The sequence below is a fragment of the Anopheles maculipalpis genome, chromosome 3RL (assembly GCF_943734695.1).
Source record: "Anopheles maculipalpis chromosome 3RL, idAnoMacuDA_375_x, whole genome shotgun sequence".
Classification (NCBI taxonomy): Eukaryota; Metazoa; Arthropoda; class Insecta; order Diptera; family Culicidae; genus Anopheles; species Anopheles maculipalpis.
In genome coordinates this window covers 71,617,859-71,636,320 of record NC_064872.1, presented here as the reverse complement: position 1 = coordinate 71,636,320, position 18,462 = coordinate 71,617,859, and the positions used below count along the sequence as shown (strand labels likewise).

General features: G+C 41.7%; 1 protein-coding gene across 2 annotated transcripts in view; it reads left to right on the top strand.

The window, feature by feature from the left end:
- The first annotated feature begins 7,288 nt into the window (after positions 1 to 7,288).
- LOC126561539 (glutamate receptor 1-like) overlaps positions 7,289 to 18,462 on the top strand; it is a 57,623-nt gene continuing 46,449 nt past the window's right edge. For both annotated transcript variants that reach the window (XM_050217752.1, XM_050217753.1), the window contains exon 1: positions 7,289 to 7,547. In XM_050217752.1, coding sequence (XP_050073709.1) covers positions 7,313 to 7,547 — 235 coding nt within the window. In that variant the 5' untranslated portion in view covers positions 7,289 to 7,312. The remainder of the gene's footprint in view (positions 7,548 to 18,462) is intronic.

Genomic DNA, 18,462 nt, shown 5'->3' with positions numbered 1-18,462 from the left:
GGTCAGCATACTTCGCACAAATGTACGCAGTTGTGTCACAATCGAGAGTACACCAATACAATACACCACCAATACAAACAAGTTCCTATTTTTGTCCTAGCTTTAACAGATCTTTATCGCCCAATACGGTCTATTTCCAACCGCTATGGCTGCCCTCTTCTTTTCCATCTTTTGACCACGAAATGTGTAAAGGAACGAGAAGAAAAAAAGGATGGACAGACCAATAAGCAACAGGGTTCTTTGTTAATCAAGCTTAACTGAAAACACTCGCTTCCTATTAAATAGCTCTTAGGATTTGTTTCCGCTTCTGTCACCTGGTGATGATTTCGTTTTGCATTATGAATTTTCCCAACATGTACCATTCCCGTAATAAATGAACGAAATTTCCATCTACTCAGTAAAAACGCTCCCTTCAAATAGCTTATGGACGAATTCTGTACCAAACTCATCATCATCATCGCCGTCGCCATCGTCTTAGTTTTCAAACACCGAGCAGTTCTGCGAGCAAATGAAAAAACTTTCCACGAATCCTTGCCAGAAAGTAGAACGAATTGCGTTGATCTCGGGATCCAATATCGAACCTGAAAAGCTAGGAATGTTTCGCCAAGCTTCGCTCGCTTAGATCACCGGGTGCTGATTCCATAATCTGTTCTAGATTGTGAGAGGTTTTCCATTACCGCTGTCTAGAAGATTACACATTCCGCTGCGATGGCATCAACCCTTTTTTTCTTCTTCAACGGCTTCCACGGAAGCCGGATACGATACCGGAACACGGAACTGCAATGATTATCGCTAGCTTTCCCAAGGCAAAGGGAATAAAAGAAAGGGAACAGAAAGCATTTCCCTGTGTTATGCAAATCCAACAGTTTGAAGTCAGGGATGTTTTTTTTTCAAGAAAACAGCCTTAAAAATCTCCATCACACTTCGAACTGTTTGCTTTTTCGTTCCACATAAAAATGAGCCTACAAACGGTGTTTAACTTCCGCCGTTCAAAGGTTGTTTCCATTTCGGACGGTGTCGAGAGTCGTTGTTTAGCCACCCTTTTGTCTGCACTAATGAAAACTGAAACTAGATTTCCAATCGGAAGCAATTGCTGGCTGGATAATGATTGTTTAGGCAGAGCAGGAGATAAAAAAGCGTTCACTCTGTAGCCCGCAACAAAACGAAAATCTATTCACGTTATCCTGTTCATGTGAAATTTATGCAAAATCAGCCCGGTAAACAGTGGTGCGGCAATGAAAATCTCGGTGGGAAGCTTAACGTTCTCTCAAGTGTAAACCGAGGAAACACGTGTACAAATATTTGTCTTATCGAAAATTGATGTAATGGTATGTTTTGGCAGGCAAAAGTTTCATAGAAAACAACACACAAACAAGCGTGCACACACGGACAGGGTCAATGTACGCGAAAACACACGCCAAGTGAAAATAAACACATTCAGCAGCAATTGAGCAAAGTTTCACGCTGCACAGTATCAATGTTTCTGCTGTAAAAGAAAACCTCTCTAATTTCAAACGACTTTTGCTACATTTTCTTATTGATCAGCTTCACTTGTTCATTAAAAAAGAAATCTTGAAAAGTTCCCGGTATGGCTCAACTTCTGTTTGGCCATATTTTCTGTTTGGAATTTTTTTAATTCTTAATTTGTTGTTCATTCAGCCTCTTTTTCGTTTCGCTCAATTTTCCAATCAATTCGGTTTCCTGTGTTGAAACGGCTTTCTAGAAATGAAAAATCTTGCTAAAAGTTTCTAAGAGGCTATTGGCTTCATTATAAAGACGCAAAGGAACGTAATAAAAGCTTTGATGAGTTCAAATGATTCTAAGGATAACTTGCATGCTTCAATTTAAATAAAACATAAGAAAAAACCTTCATATTAACCTTAAAAGTAGAAAATGGTTTTAAAACAGCAATAAGAAACCATCGTGAACTCTCAGCGATAAATAATTTTTACTTCATTACATTTTGAAAAGTCTTTAATTACTTAAGGTGTCCCTAACTAAAAACGTTTAAAATTCTACCCTTGGGAGCTATATGCGTCATTTAATAGCTAGCAGTTCGTTCATCTTCAACGAATCTTTTATTAATCTCCTTCAACATACGTTTGGTCGTGAGAAAGCGAAAGACGGCACCGAAACACCTACGGTGGCAATTTGTTTCGTACAGCAACCGTACAGAACGGTCGTTCGTTTTTGTGCCAATCATTCGCAGATTTACTCATGCGTTTACACGCAATTGGTTTATTTGTTTCATGCTTTTTTTTATGGAAACAGTGCTCCCCAAACAACAATTACACCACAGTCAACCTATCAACGTTATTGCTTTTTATTAGATCGCTTTGTCGGCGTCTTAAGAAGCCTCAAGTTACGTTACGGTACGATTCAATTGAAGGCCTGAGCGTGTGATGATTCAAAGAGCATGACGGTATAAATTTAATATCCCTAGCTGTGGCCATTTCTTGAGCGAAGCGCAAATAGAGGTCAATTGAATCTGGGCAGAATTAAATACATTAATACATTTTAACATGATAGAAATTCTTTGCTTTAGTGTATTTCTATCTTTGATGATTCTATGCATCTTCTAAAATGTACCCCTACTTTCAAATGGTAAAAATTACAATAACACAATTTACTGAAAAATACTTCAACTATCCTATCTACCATCAGATATCAACTTTACCAACACCGAAAGCTCACATTTACAGAAAGCAGGAAACTAGAACGGAACAACACGGAACACCGACAAAGTTATCCGCATAATATGAATATGAAAATGAAATATCGACAAGATGGAAAGATAAGAAAAAAACAGTGTGGTAGCAGATAAAAATGCAAATGCTTCAACGAGCCAAACGTGCCCTTAGCCATGTCGCCGTGGCGATGCTATAAAGCCGTGCACGTAATTTATATTTCCAATTCCACCTATATGAACTGCGAGGGTGTGTGTGCGTGTGTGTGTGCGGGTATGTCTGTTTGACTGTGGGTTCCATTCGCAATGACACCAAACGCTTCCAAGAACGCCTTTGCTTCGGAAAATATTCGCGTATGATGAAGTTTTTCTTGGCTTTCGGTGTACTATTTTCGGTACGCTCGTCCTTTCTTCCGCGTTTTTTTTTTCTTCTATTTGCTCAAATGTGTAACCAAACAGAAGTACAAATCGTACCGATTGCCGTTCCATATCCTATTCTGTGTATGTGTGTAATTTTTTTTTTTTTTTTTGCCCACTGCCTATCATACGATACCATCTTTTGACGGTAGTGAATTATTCTCTTCGCTTCAGGGAGGTAGACGTTGAGCAAAACAATCTCAAGAAGCCTGGAACCGGCCCTATGTTTCACGTTATGACGGAACAAACGAAAGCAAGGAAAAAGAAAACTTACCACATAGAAAAAAGCTTCGACTGTCATTCGTGATTAAGCTACAAGTGCAATGGAAAACTTTGAGTGATTTTCTTAGCTCTCGGCACGGCACATTCCATCATTTGCAAGCAATCATACATGGCTCGATTAAGATTCTTATTTATACAGTGAAATTTGCACACGAAATCACTGGTGATAGCGATGTGTACCTTGGATTAATAGATGTAGTCGTTCGGTGAGGCTTTGGAAAAATATTCATCAATATATGAGAAAGCTGCTTTCAAGAGACGTCAAAATCATGCATGATCGGTGGAAAAATTATGATTGAAATGGTGAATTCGCGCACGAATTCAATTACACCGAACCTGTCTGGACCAGATAGATCCATCCGAACATAAGTTTGTGAGGGAAAAAAAACCCAATTCGGAAGATAAAACAAAATATAAGAGGAGAGTGTCTACTGCAGACGGTGTTCAGCATTATTGGTGTTATTAAACGCACTTTCAAAAATTACGCTGCTTCTCTAGCGTTTTATGGTAAAAAAAAAAGTCCTCAAGTACTAACTCATGCTCCGTGCTATAAAGTAGTGAGACACATCCTGCCAGTTTCCTCCAAAAAAATGATACTACTACCGCCATCTAGCGGAATCACTAACACACCGATGCAATATTTCACTGTGGTCGTTATCATTGTGACACACATTCATCTTGACCTACAGGCTTCCTTCCGCTGTCCACTGTTTCTCCCCTCACCACCGGGGAAAAACTCCCCCACTGAAGCTGGACCAAAAGATTCACTCTCTCCTTGGTATCCTTGTGAGCAAAATCTCTACTCACTTCATCCTGTGCTCACTTCACTCCATCTAATCGCCCTCTCACTGACAGCTTCTCTCAGCGCATGGATGCTGTGTGAGACCGGTTTTTAGTACAGCACGACGACGAATGTACCATTTGCACAGAGCCCGAATCCGAATCATCCGTCCGACGGCTGGTCAACGCAGTTTGCCTTGGATGCAGCTGCCTCTAGTACTAAAGTAGACGTCAGTCATGATGGGCGTGTAGGCACGGTTTACTGCCGGTCGAGAAAAAGTGGTGTCAAAAGTTTGGCGTTGTGAGTCAGTTCTCCCCCACACCCGCCAGGGTAAAGCAACACACAAAAACACACGTACCACCCACCACAGTGCTGCCTCGTTCCCAAGGACGTGGAAAAGGTTTGTTGCTAGGGGTGCGTTTCGGTTCCAGGCCTCTGTTTCCGGCCTCATACGTTCCAGTAATTGCAGTCGGAATACGGAGCTTACTTTCATCGGTTGTTTTGTGTGTGAGAGAGTGGTTGTGTGCGCTAGTCTCTGTGCGTGTGTGGCCTCAGCATCAGCAAATGGTGTGAAAAAGCTGTTAAAGAGAGCCTGCGTGATAAAAGAGAATGTAAGTGATCATTGCTGTGGTTTTGATACGACCGGAAGCAATGGGAAAGGAGATATCGCCACGAAAACATAGCTAAATCTCCCGGCTATCGGTGTAATGTCAGTGCGTACAAATATGGGCGCCCTGCGGTGTCCTCTGTGGTATGTGTGTATGTATGTGTGAATGAACGCTTCATTCCCCAGTGAAGTAAACAAAATGTAAGTGCAAAAACCTCACTCGATGGTCGAATAAAAGGAAGCTTTAGCGCCGGATGAAGAAGGATCAAACAACCGGTAGTGTCGCTAAAAGTTTACTGTTCATTTTTCATGCAAACCACAAGTGTCAACAGAAAAATCGGATGAAGTAGTAGGAGGTGGTAACTTTCGTCAATCCCTGCCCAGTACACCAACCGCCCCACCTCCCCCATCCTATCGTCCTCTAACCCACAAGCAAATACGTCTAAATCAAGCTGAAAGCATTTGAAAATTGTACGCGGAAAAGGCAATAAATCACTTGCTTGCTTTGGTTTTGGAGGCCTGCCGGAAGAAAAAAAAACCCCAACCTGCACCTACCCTAATGCCTGGCACTGTGTCAACAACCACCGCTGCTCGTCCTTTCCCAGGAAAAAAAAGGATAAAGCTACCGTGTTATGATCGTGTGATTGTGTGATTTTCCTACGGCACCATCTGCCCCGTCCGTCCAGCATTTATCGATGTCCCTGGTGGATATAATATTAAAAAAAGAAAGTGGAGTGAAGTAGCACATCGGACGGGCCTGTGCCAGTGGTTCCCGGGGCAAAAACACGGCGGAAAAGTTTTCACCCACAACAGAGCGAGTGTGTGCGTGTTTGTGTGTGTGTACTTGTGAAGCAACTAAGTTTGGTGATGGTGGGAAAAACTTTTCCACCTGTCCCTGTGTTAATAGGCGAGAAGCACCGATTTGGTGCTGCGTCAAGGGTGATGTTTGCGGCCCTCGGGTTATGGTTTTGATTGCGGGGAAAACATTCCGGTGGATTTCCCATGTGGTGTGCGTGCAGTAAATTGAATTTTATTTAATAAACACTACGAGCGCCTGAATCAACTTCATCCACCTGTGTACAACAAATTATGCTGATGGCGTTATAAGCTTCTAGCATCTACCAGTGAAGCAGTATGATTTAACATTTAACAAAATCATTTATCATTGTCGCCTCGTCACACTTGCAATGGTAAAGGTGGAGGTGAAGAAAAAGCTTTGAAAAAAAATGCAACACAAACACATAAATCAATCGCCGGAAATCGATTTCAAGTGTGTGATAAGGTAAAAAGTCTCCGCAAACCGTTGACAGCAGTATCTTGAGGACGTGAAAATTCGATCGATTTTTCTCGAACCTTCTCCCAATCCCAGTAAAGTGTAAACCAGTAAGACAAACACAAGCAACCCACAGTACGGGCAAGCAACAGTGGTTGCAAAAAGAAAACAGAAAACTGCCCCGTCCTACCCCGCCGAAACCCCACGAGCCGCAGGATCGGAAGTGAAAGCATCGGAATCGTAAAGCAGCTTTACGGTTGAGCGACAAAAAAGGCTTTTCCGCTTTTCGGAAGTTGATCGGTTGCCGCTCGTTCGACACCAACGCACCGAGTTGGGGGTTGCGGCGCAGCGGCGCCGAGCACTCAAAAGTCATCGCCACCTAAGCCACCCGTCAACCGGGTCGGCTCGAAGCATCACACGCAAACACCCGACATTGCCCGGGTGATGGTTTATTCAAATCAATATGTCATGGCGGTAACGATTTATTACGGCGTGCGATGTAATTTATGGTGCGTGCGGGTGAGAAACGGTTCGCTCCGCGTAACGACGTTTTCGGGGTGATAAAATAATAGAATTTTACGATTTCAATTTTTAACAACGGTGAGACAGCGAATGTCACATGGTGCTGGATGTGGCGTCGGAGTGGAGCGGTTTTCTGTGCGATGTTATGCTAAAATGATTTTTCTTTTGTAAGAAACTTTCGTTGTTGCTTTCTTTCCTTAATTTTTTCTTAGTTCTTCAAGTGGCACTATACTTGCAACAAAAATTTTATGTCCTTCTTTCCATCCAAACAGCCCTTTTCAATGGTGTCCTCTAACTGCAACACACTAAATAGTTAAAACCCTCGCACAAGCAGCTGCTAATCTTCGAACGTGTCTGTTGTTGTTAGTGTCCGTGTTGTAACACAACACTCATCCCTGTGTATCTGTGTCCTGTAATTATGCTCACAGCCAGCAGTGAAGCAAACATCGTGAAATCATCACATTTAAATGGTTCACCCTCATCCACGTGCAACCCGTCCCGGTTTATGTTGTGGCCCTCCCGATCGTATTGTGTGATTGCTGCAATTTACTTTTCCAACTAAAGCGTAAAGCCAGCGTAACCAGTTGTGCGAAAAGAAGCAAAATAGTGTCCCAAGTCACCGCAACAAAACAACCAGTCGCGAAGTGCTGTGTGCGGTAGTGTTTTCTGTGTAAATATATGTGTGCACGAGTGCGACCACACCGTAGCCCCCGGGGGAAGTCGAAAGCATAACGGGCGATAATTATGGAATTAATCACTAGCATGAGCACCAACAACAGCAACAACAAGTCCACCAGCGGCGGTGGCGGTTGGCGGTTTCGCAATAATAATGTCCCTTCGTCGGCCGTAGTGCGAAGATCGAAACCAGCCATTATGCAGCCATTAGCTCCCATTGTACTGCTGGTGTTGGTAGCGTTTAGCCACATGCCAAGGCTGGCGATGGCCAACGCACAGCCACCAACCGAGAAGATCCCACTAGGTACGTAGCGGAGGGCGAATTTGGGTTGTGCCGTGTCTAAGCTTACTTTCTTTTCAACAGAGTGTGTTTTTTTGTTTGCTCTCTTGGAGCGGGAATGAGTAAGAAGTCATCTAACTTGGAGCGAAAATTGGTGGGGAAGCATTTATCTGATAGCTGATTTGAATGGGTGATGAATGTCTGGCAGATGTCCTTTTTTGTCGCTTGTAAGAACATAACGTCCCGAGATGGCTAAAGATGAGGATACGGTGGAACTAATGTGTAGCTATCTATCTCGCCATTCTTTGACGCAAAACTAATACTTCTTTGTAGACTTATTAGGGTGCTGATGTGGTCATGTAAAATCCAATGTTTAGTCCTTTGCTTTTAATATCTATTGAATATCTGAATATTTGTTGTACAAGTCATTTGAAAAAATCTCGCTCCTCAACTGTCATCTCGTCATCTCTTTGTTGGCCTACAAAGGCACCTTTCTTATTTATAATATGAAAGATATACTGGTTTGGTATTTAGGTCTGTCTTTCTCACGACACAACCAGTTCTCTAGGGTTTCACAAGTCTCCAGTAGTCTACTATAGTCTTTAAAATGATGTCAGGAACTGCTTCTGTTTGTCTCAGCAAATAAAACAATAATCAGACCATGTGGCGCATCGAAACCTTTGGAGGCCCCAAACAAAAAGGCCCCATGGAATAGAGTGCTAGAGAGTAAATCGGTGTGGTGCTCTTGATGTTCTGCCTTCAATAGAGCAGATCGTTTCCACTTTCGGAGAGATCATCTTACAATGTTCGAGTCCTTCTAAATTCCCAAAGCTTTTATATTCAAACAGCTACTTGCAGGAAGATCCAATAACGTCGGGGCCCCAAGCAACTGTTTGATTTGGTTATACTATGATCCATAAATGAAGCAGACTATTAGTTAGAAATTTTGGAGAAGATATTTGATCTCAGTCAGTCTTTAGTCTTCTCAGTGATACTCAGGTCTTCAAAGAGCCAAGCCGCTTATAAGATCTCATCAGCGCCTTCTCCTCATGCAAAGAACTGACCATCCAAGTACGAATACTTGAGTCAAAGACTGCCAGTGATGGCAGATCAAGCCCTTCCGAGATTTTAAATTGTCAAAGAAGAAGGACCTGATTACTGGATCACACTGTATCTACCAATGGAAGCTTTTCATTGAGTATATTAACAATGTTAAATAATGTTTATATTGATCCAGATATTGAAAATACAAAGTCAGAAAAACTTTGACGAATTCTGAAACACTATTCTCCGATAAACCTTTAATATCACTCCACCACGAATGACCCTACAAAAAAGTCTCCAGCATTTACGTTCATTAAACTCATGTGACCGGTATCTCCTAGATGAAGCTGTCACACTTGGGTGCACCCTTAGCAATGCATTCACGCGCAATGAATTGAAATCATGCTTGCCAGTTTTTTTGCTTAACCTACACACACACGAAACACGAAAAAAAGCTGCCCAAACATCGCTGCGAAAAAATCACATGGTGTGCTTGGTACAGTAACGCCCAACGCCAAAAATCGTCGTTCATCCGTTGTCCTGCAACGTTCTTTTGGCAAAGTTTCATCGTAGGACGCGATAAACATCCGCAAGTGTGGACAGCCACATTTTCTTGCGATTGATTTCCCATCATCACCGCATCATCACCATCCAGAAAGCTGAACTACGGACCCGATACAGCGAGACTGATTGCAGTCAAAAAGCGAATGGCACTGACTGGTCTTTCTTCTGTATGCGAAAATTCCCATCGTCGTTCTAGTGACATTTTGCATTAGGCATGGCTTTGAGGGATCCCTTGCTTTTTTGTGTGTCCGAAAAAAGCACATAACCATGCAACAGCCGGCACATCAAACGCATTAGTATTCCTGTCGAGCATGCCTTCATCACGAGCTGTTTTCTCATTTTTTTTACGGACTTTTAATCTTGCGCCCATGCACTCGTCTCTGCCTCAAGGGTTCATGGTTCCTCTTTACTGTTTAATACGGTCAAACTACAAAACTGTAATTAATTCTTGTGACATTTATCGAACCGAACGGTGTAATTTCGGACGAGAAAAATCATAAAAACTCAACTGCATCCCTGCCTCGATCGAAATACTTCTTTTTTTTCTTACCATCATGAAACTCATCAATGTCAATCGATCCCAAATCTCCCAACCTGGGCCACTTGTCAAGCTTCGTGTCAAGCTGACTGTCTTTTATTCAGCAAGGAATCGATCATTGCATTTGCTGCGTTTTTTTTCTCTCTCCTCTTTCTAATCGTACGTGCACCATCCATCTTCATACTTTTAAAACGAACGTGTGATGTTAGGACACGCCTCAAATTGTAGTTCTGCGCTGCTCTTGTATGCCTTCATCTCTCCCCGATACCCCTTTTTTTGCACCTCGTTCAATCTATTTGAAAGCTCTTCATGCAGTACCGGCCTTTTTTTTTAAGTGTATCACAGTCGAATGCTCAACGGGCATGTTGCTTCGACGGGCATTTTTTTGTTTTGTATGCACTGGGGCTGCATTTTGACTTTGTCGTTCAAACACATTTTCCGATTGCTTTATTTCTTTTGGGAACGTGTGCACTGTGCAATTCGGGCGGTTCTAGAAGGTGTCAAGCGATTTTCTTCGCCACTTGCTTCGTTCCCTCGGATGATGGTGCACAATCGCTCAAGTTAAGTGGAAAATTGATCACGCAATCCAGCATCGAACGGAATGCTTCGCTTTCTCGACGAGAAGAAAAGAAAATGTTTCATCTTTCGTGCACCGTTTGATAGAGTCAATTCAAGTGGAAAGGTTGATACGACACATGCAAAGCGCTTCGGACCGTTTTCCTCGAAAGAGTTTATTGTTGGTGCGGCGAACTTGGTTAAAGCCATTTTAAACACGCCTGCAAAATGTTTTCATCCATCACATTACTATTCAAAGGAAAGTTCTTCCCATTGTTTGTCCACCGCCCACTCGCCCACGGTACCAGGAATTGGTAGATGAAAATGCTTAAAAATCAAAAGATTATGAATGTCATAATACATTTAATTCATTCATAGCTTGATGAGCACAATTGAAAAAGGTCCACCAATAGGTCGAGTTTTTCTTTGCGGTTTTCCTATTCCGTTTCTTTGAAAAGAAAAACTTCTGGGCCTGCTGCTGCAAAGGACAGCTTCACTTAATTATGCAGAGTTAACATTACCAAGGCTTGGGTATCTGGTTTCATGACACTTTTCTTTCCCTAGTGCTTTTGAGAAATGAAAAAAAAGAAAACAATACTTAGATCTTTAACAAACCGGAAGAGACCGATTCTGAATGCTTTTTTTTTTGTCATGACTCAAACACTGTGGTAAGTTGCTCGAATCAGGAACAACTAGTAAAAAATATTTTGAAGAAAAAAACTTTATTTTTGCCGATGGTTTCTTTCTTTCTGTTCTCTTTACCACACGTAGCATAACGTTTGACGTACCGAACCACCACCACACAAACACACAGGAAACTTTGGAGGGTGAAAAAATCTTTGAACGTAAAAATCGAGCTACTTCAAAAAGTCTTTTGTTGATTTGACTGTTTCAAAAACAGCTTTGAATCGATATTTGGTTCGTTCTCTCGTAACAGTTTAAAAAGGATAATGGCGATGTAGGAAAAAAAGCTTTTCTTATTCGAGCAAGTTGCACCCCAAGAAAAAGCTTCACGCGCGCAAAGAGCAAAAAATAATCTGCACCATTCGCTCCATTCGAAAGACGAACAGAAAAGGCAAGAAACGCTTTGGAAAAAAATTCCTGAATGCCAAAAATTTCCAGAAGGATTCAGGCAAAACTTTCTTCGGGGCTTTGCGTTTCTTTTTTCAATTTCTTTTTTAAGACGGATTAATGGTGTCCGTTTAGCCTTGAACGAGAGTAAAGATCGAACCGCACGAAACTTCATCGAAACACAGACTTCGACTCGATCGTGCTGAAAACAAAAGAAAAACGGTAGGTTTGCTTCATCCGTTGAAACAGAATGGGAAAACACGCAACAAAGCCTCCAAATCAGCGGCCTCTAACGTTCGCCATGTTCTTAAGCGTCTTAAATGAAGCGCAACCTTTTACTTTCGCTGGAATTGCTTGTAAAGAAAGTAGGAAAGATCGACACACCGAAAAAAAAGCAATACCTAACACAACTTTTCATCGACACACAAACAGACCACGGGAAGCGGGAGAAAAAGCTGGTGCCCAATAAATTTTGGTTCTGTTCGCTGATTGCCAGGAAATTAAGGAAAGGTTAGCCTGTGTCGCATCCGTAGAATCCTCTTTTACGTACACCCCACCGCTGTGAATCCCGCACACAGTTCAATCATACTTAGCCACATCCTTCCAACGATACGCTGACGAAAGGCGGATATTCGGTTAAGTTCAGCATCTTGATGTGATTAAAAACTTCCTCATTTCACCAGAAGTGGAAGTAATCTTTGCAAAAGCACAACAAGACGCTTGCCACTCGAGCGAAGAAACCGCCAAGATAACGGATAGCAGTGCACGTTTGAATGCTCCCGGCCGTTGGAGGCTGCTGGAGAAGATCAGGTTGTGAATGTAGAATTGATTGTTTATAATTAATTTCCCAGGCGACGTTTCGTACGGCTGTGGGTCGCCTGTCGACGACAGCTGCCTGGGAAATTATTCTACACAACTTAAACAGTTACCGCAGCATCTCGATGTTTTGACGCGTGTCATTTAGCAAAGTGGCAACAAATGTTGCCGTGTTTAATTAGGTGCAATTTATTCCTCAACTTAACCGGGTGTGGTTGGATTTTTGGAAAAAGTTTCGCTCCGCTAGCTGTTTACATTCAGTGGAGGAAGCTTTAGAACTGGTACCGTATTTAATCTGTCCAAATTGATCTTTTATTTGACAAGAATCTAGATGCCTCTTTTGTAATTACAGTTAAATTACAAACGAAGATAGCATTTAATTCAAATTTATACAACATAAAAATATAATAATAATATTTATTTGCCTTCAATCTCCACTCCATCTCCACCATACTTTGCCATGGTCAAAAATAACCTTTCCAACATCAAGCATGATTGGTTTTAATTGAAAATTTCGTATCATAGTCCAATCATAGCCATCGTATTCAGCATATGTTGATACATCAGCAATCTTTTAATTAAATCATACTATTCTGAATCTACGCCTATACGGACGCCTGCACATTAGCTGAACTAGCACTGGCACTATAGAATACGGCTATCGTTCCTGTACGAAAATATATTTTTGTCCCATAGCTGTTCACAATAACTCGGTATATTGTTTACAAGAAGCGGTAGGCTTACGCGGAATCAAATAGAAATAAATTTACTGTAAAAATTTATTCACAAACATTTTTCATTTGCTGCCTTTGAACACTCCAGACACAGAGAAGTACTTTGCATATTGAAGTTTTTTATCTGGTTTAATTTTTCCGAATAAATACACAAGTTCTAGAATTCCATTTTCTAGCAACTAACTGTTTTCCGTGCATTCGTTTAGAGCAATAAGAATTTTAACTAACAGTATGAGAAAATTTCAGTCCTTCCCATCAGCCCATCACCAGTAAACACATTCCATTCGTGCACGGCAAACGCGTTGGCGTGGGAAAAGCGCCCCATAAACTTGCTCCCGAAACGCCCCGTCGGCCTGTCAGCCCAGCCTGTCCTGGGAGTGCTGGGAAAACACGCAAAGCCCGAAAGTTTTCAGCTAGCGATAAAAAGTGCTTATTTACATCTACACCACAAGCCAAACCACGCTTTGCCTGCTGCCCCGTCACAGATTTGTGATACTTTCAACTTTCTAACCGTTTGCCACGCGCGTTGTCCTGGTGTTCGATCCTGGCGTGCCCCCCTCCCCGCACCGGAATTCACAAAAAGTGGCAAAACAACGAAGCTCGAGAGACGTCGGGCTTCTTGTCGTCTTTTTTTTTTTACAACGATACCGAACAAGTGACGCAAATACAAGTGGTTCTCGGCTCGCTTTCTCCCAACCCGAGATAATCATCCATAGCTGGAAAGCGAAAAACTAGATAGCAGTGCTGCCCAGAAATTTCGTTCTCTCGGCAAGGAATCAGGCACCCAGCAAACAGAGCAAAAAGGCAAAAAGGCGTACTGTTTGTAGATTTTTTTGTGTTTACTTCCTCCTGGTACAAGGAATGCACTCAAGAGTGTCACTGAAACACCCTTCAATGCTTTACGCCCTTCATGAGATCAAGTGTGGAGCGGTGGTCTGGGAAGAAACAACAAGCAAATATTCCTCGATCGGACCCCCATATCTGAACTGCTATACTAAAACGGAGGGAGAGAGAGAGAGAAAGTGGGAGGGAGAAAAAAAGAGCTTGAAATTGTGTAGACAAGATAAATATCGCACTAATTAAGATAACAAATAGGGCTGACGTTGGCAGCGCTCGTTTCACAGAGCCGGGGACGGTTGCTACTTTGATAAGAAACTTCTGGCACCGAGCGGTTGAGGCACATTTTAAGGATGAGCCAGTGGCCGATGAGAGGCTAAGGATTCGGGATACCTGCATGCTTTTGCCTGCCAAAGTTAGGCACGAAAATAGTTCAAGCGAATGATGCTGATATAGAAATAGTACAAGGGGCTCCGTTTCCTTCCGGATAAAAAAAAAACTAATTAAGCTTTAAAGTATGTTTTTTTCTTCTTTTGAGTAGCGAGTGAGATGGTTTAATAAAGATCTTTCTCAAATTATTAAATTATGTTCCTGGATTTTAAATTACAAGTGGTGAATCCCTGAAATAAAAGACGCATGGAGCATACATACAAGTCAATACGTTTTGAAAGGAGAATTCCTTTGGACAGTAGGGTCTATTGGTAGATGTGATGAAACTCCTTCAAATCGCGAGCACCTGCAGAAGACTGGAGAACTCGGTACTCGCCCTTAGCATAGGAGGGTCGCTTCATCTATAAATTATATTGGTAGATGAGGTTCCTCCATTGGATTCGCGGTGAAAAAGTCTCTCAAAAAATATCAAACCTTATATCTTGGGGCGGCCTGGTGGTATAGGCGACAGCGGCGCCGATCTTCAAACGACAAGACCAAGGTTCAAATCCCATCCGAACCGACCCTCCGTAGTGGGGACTGACTTTCCAACTACATGGTATTGGCAAGTCTAGCAAGCCATTCGATGGCCGGGTATGACCTAGAAGATCGTTAAGCTAAGAAGATTCTGATATTATGAAACCTTTAGAGGACATTTACACAACTAGATCTCTTGATTTACCCCTCTGAACAATGAGGTTTCCGTAACTCTTTGTCATCCTGTGAATAATATAACAGGGAAAATAAAATCAAACAAATCAAAACGACCGATTAAGTGATTTGAAAAGGCTATTACACATTTTTAAAAAGCAGATAAAACATCCTTGAACATCCCAAAAGAAAAAAATGCACATGAAATACACCAACTCTTTAAGAGCGAAATTCCACACTCAAGCACTTTATGAAGCCATTGTAAAGTGCTTCATCTGGGATGTACGTGATTTATGCTGCAGTAATCGGATTAATTCTCCGTAGTTTTTATTCTCATCCTCAACTTGGCAGTACTTGAAAATCGTACCACGCTCTTCATTCGCAGGATTTCCCAACTGGTAAAAATTACACTATTCGGTATGTTTTCCATTTCACTTCCACCGGCTCGCTGCCCAGACAGCCGGACACAAGCGTACGGAAAACATTTTTCTTTCCTAGACTTACACAAAGCGTAACACGATACACATCAAACACGTGGTAGCTTTTTCCGGTTTAATGTTACGCTCACTTGTGGAGAATGAGTGAGGCTGAGTGTACGGCAAGCGGATCAGTTGCAACTGGACTGGTCTGAACAGGGTATCTACGGAGATATTTTCATACCTTTCCTTATGATAGGGATGTGGGGATAGAAGAAGAGGGGAAGGGATGAGGGGAGAGTAGAATGTAAAATCGAGAAATGTTTTCCGCATTTGTACGAGTTGCAAATAGTTTCCTAGAGTCGGCGGCACTTGCTTTTCGAGTGAATTTATTCGAGTATTCTTTGCTGCTTTGGAGTTTCACACCACAGAGCTATAAATAAAGTTGAGTCAAAGTTTTAAGGGGTTTTTTATCTGAAAAACATTTTCAATAGAAAATAAAGCATAAAATTACATAGTTGCTCATTGTGTTAAACTTAAAAAAATACTAAGAAATAAAATCAGTAACAACTTGCAAAATAATAGCAAAGTAATAGGCAAATTCGTACAGAAATAAGATAAAAAGGGTGTTAGTTTAGACATTTAAATGAAAGAAAAAACGTTTTGAGCAAAGCGTTATACAACTATTATCACAAAATCACTAAACTAAATTATTCAACGCTTATTTCAAGAGACGGTCGTCAGTGTGATAACTTAAAATAAAAAAAAAAAATAACATAAAAAGCAATGGCAACCAACCGTATTGCCTTTACCTCCTGATCATGTAACAGAACAGGAAGCACACACACACACCCTTGTACCACAACCCTGTACGCATTGTTTTATTTTGCCTTTGTAGTGTGATGCTGGAAATAGTATCCGCGCTATTAACGGACAGCTCTCTACAGCTCCTTCGGCTACCCTTTTCCGCCTGGTTCGAGCAAATATTTCCATTTAAACGATTTTTATCACGCCCCTGTGACAAACATCAATCAATTTTGATAAAATTAGCGTTAGCCCGTTAACGTTGAGGTCACACGGTACTCGCAAACCATTGAGCGCTAAATTGATTCGTTGCTATTGTTATGTGTATGTTTTTCTCTGTTTTGTTTCCTCATTTTTATGTTCGTTTTTCTATATTTCTCTTCTCAGTTCGGATTTTTATTGGAGAATGTTGTCCGTTTTTTTCATACCCGGTTTGCTTACATAGACTACGCGTTAGCATGACCACGCTACTGGCTATTGTAACCGTTTTGCATGAGCATTAAGATGGTTCACAAAACTTCAAGGAAACGGACTCTCATTCTAAGGGGATGTGTCTAACGGCCCAGCATAGTTACGGCCTGTTAACGACCGAATAAATCGCTGCCAAACCGGAATCGTATTCACGTCACGGTGTCTGCTTTCGTTTTTCCTTCCGCTGAATAACGTCATCGGTCGGGAATGCTGGCAGGATGACGTTAATGGAGTACGTCTCGCTAACAGCTAACAGCCAAAGAAGCCTGACATTCTCTTGTTAGTGCTACTAAGAGAGTAGAAAAAAAAAACACATGTGCGTAAAGGATTCGAAATCGACATTTGAACACGAGTTTTGTGACATGTTGGAGGAGTATTGTCAACTGCTTTCTTTCGCAGGAAATTCTTCGGGCATTGTTACGAATATCCAACGTTGTCTTCTGGATTTTTTTGCGTACGAATGTGATGTGAAACGATTTTTCAGCAGCAATAAAATTCCTTCAGTGTCAAGCACACGTAAGCTTGTGCGTCACAAGAAAAAGCAAGAAACTCCATGGCAAATACAATTTTGGTTGATTTTCTTCTCCATCATTAGGTCTCAGCCAAGTGCTTAGCCGTGCATATGAGCTCGAAACTAGCGCTACAAAATAACGTCAATGCTCGGTGCGGTTTTTGCACTGATTACCGATCGATCGAGGTGAATTAATTCAATTAAATTTTGCACCTCAGAAAACCCGGCCAGACGACGTTACCGGCACCGCCTCGAGCAAAGGATCAAAATAATGCAATCAATTCAATATTCACCAACCTGCACCCGCAATCCAATCGCTTGCCAAACGAAGCTTAATAAAGCCAACCGACAACGGCAGGCCAGGAACAGCACAGGAACGCTAGGAACGGTTTAATTTTTTATACGAATTCCTTTAATAAACGGGCTGCAATGACGTCGCCTGGTTTAGCGCTCAAAACAAATTCCCAGTGAACGAGCGAAACATAGAGAGGGAAAACCCCTAAACCGGGAAACCGAGCTCAGACGAGCTTTGCCTTCTGCATCATTTACAGACTCACCAGGGCACCGGGGATGGAAATAAATCAAAATGCCATCACAAAGTTTTGCCACCATTCATCGCTATTGCGGGCTTTTCATCCCGAACGGTAAGCACTGTGCAATATCGCAGCCCAACCACAACGCTCGATTCGATTTGTTTTACGAGTGTTGATATTTTGCTTAATTCGTTTTTGTTTCTTCCTGCTTCTTTTTTTGTTCTTAAATTCATTTTGTTGTTTTGTTACGCTGCTGATTTTTATTTCAATTCTTATGAACCGTGGTTTTGTGCCGCGTGATTTTACGTTTCTTTTGCTGCATGCTTTTATTTTTCCATTCCGCTCGAAAACTGCGTCCATATAAATAGACGTCGCCATTTAAATCCCTCCCCACGGGGTAGTGGCCAAACTTTTCTCGTACTCCAAAACCAAGGGGATGGTTTTGTAGCTATAAAATTGAATTTCTTTTATTTATTTCTTTTATTATTCCTTCGATTCAAACCAGCAGACAAGATGTTTGACACGATGCTGCTGCCTGCCGAAACTTTTTCGCAGTCCTAAGCTCAACACGTGTCACGCGATACGTAACGAGAGGACGTCGCGCTTATGGGTGGATGATAAACAGTCCCAGCGAAAAATACTAATTGCGGAACTTTTAATCACTTTTGTTTTCGCAATTACTGTTCAATGCAGATTTAAAAAGCTCACTTCTCCAGTGTTTGAGTGGCGTTATTGCTCGTCTTTAAAAAAAGTTTTCCTTTTATTGGAATTGTTAGGGCGGGACGGAAAATTACTGTTTTTTTTTCTCTGTCCTATTGTAGCAATTGTTGCCAAACGTGCTATTCATGTCAAGGTGATTTCTTACTGGACGATTATTTTGCTTTCCCAGCAACACTCTCAATCAATGTGGTTTTGCTGGCCAGCCAGCTCTCAACAGCGTGCGGCGTCACATTTTTCATTATCTT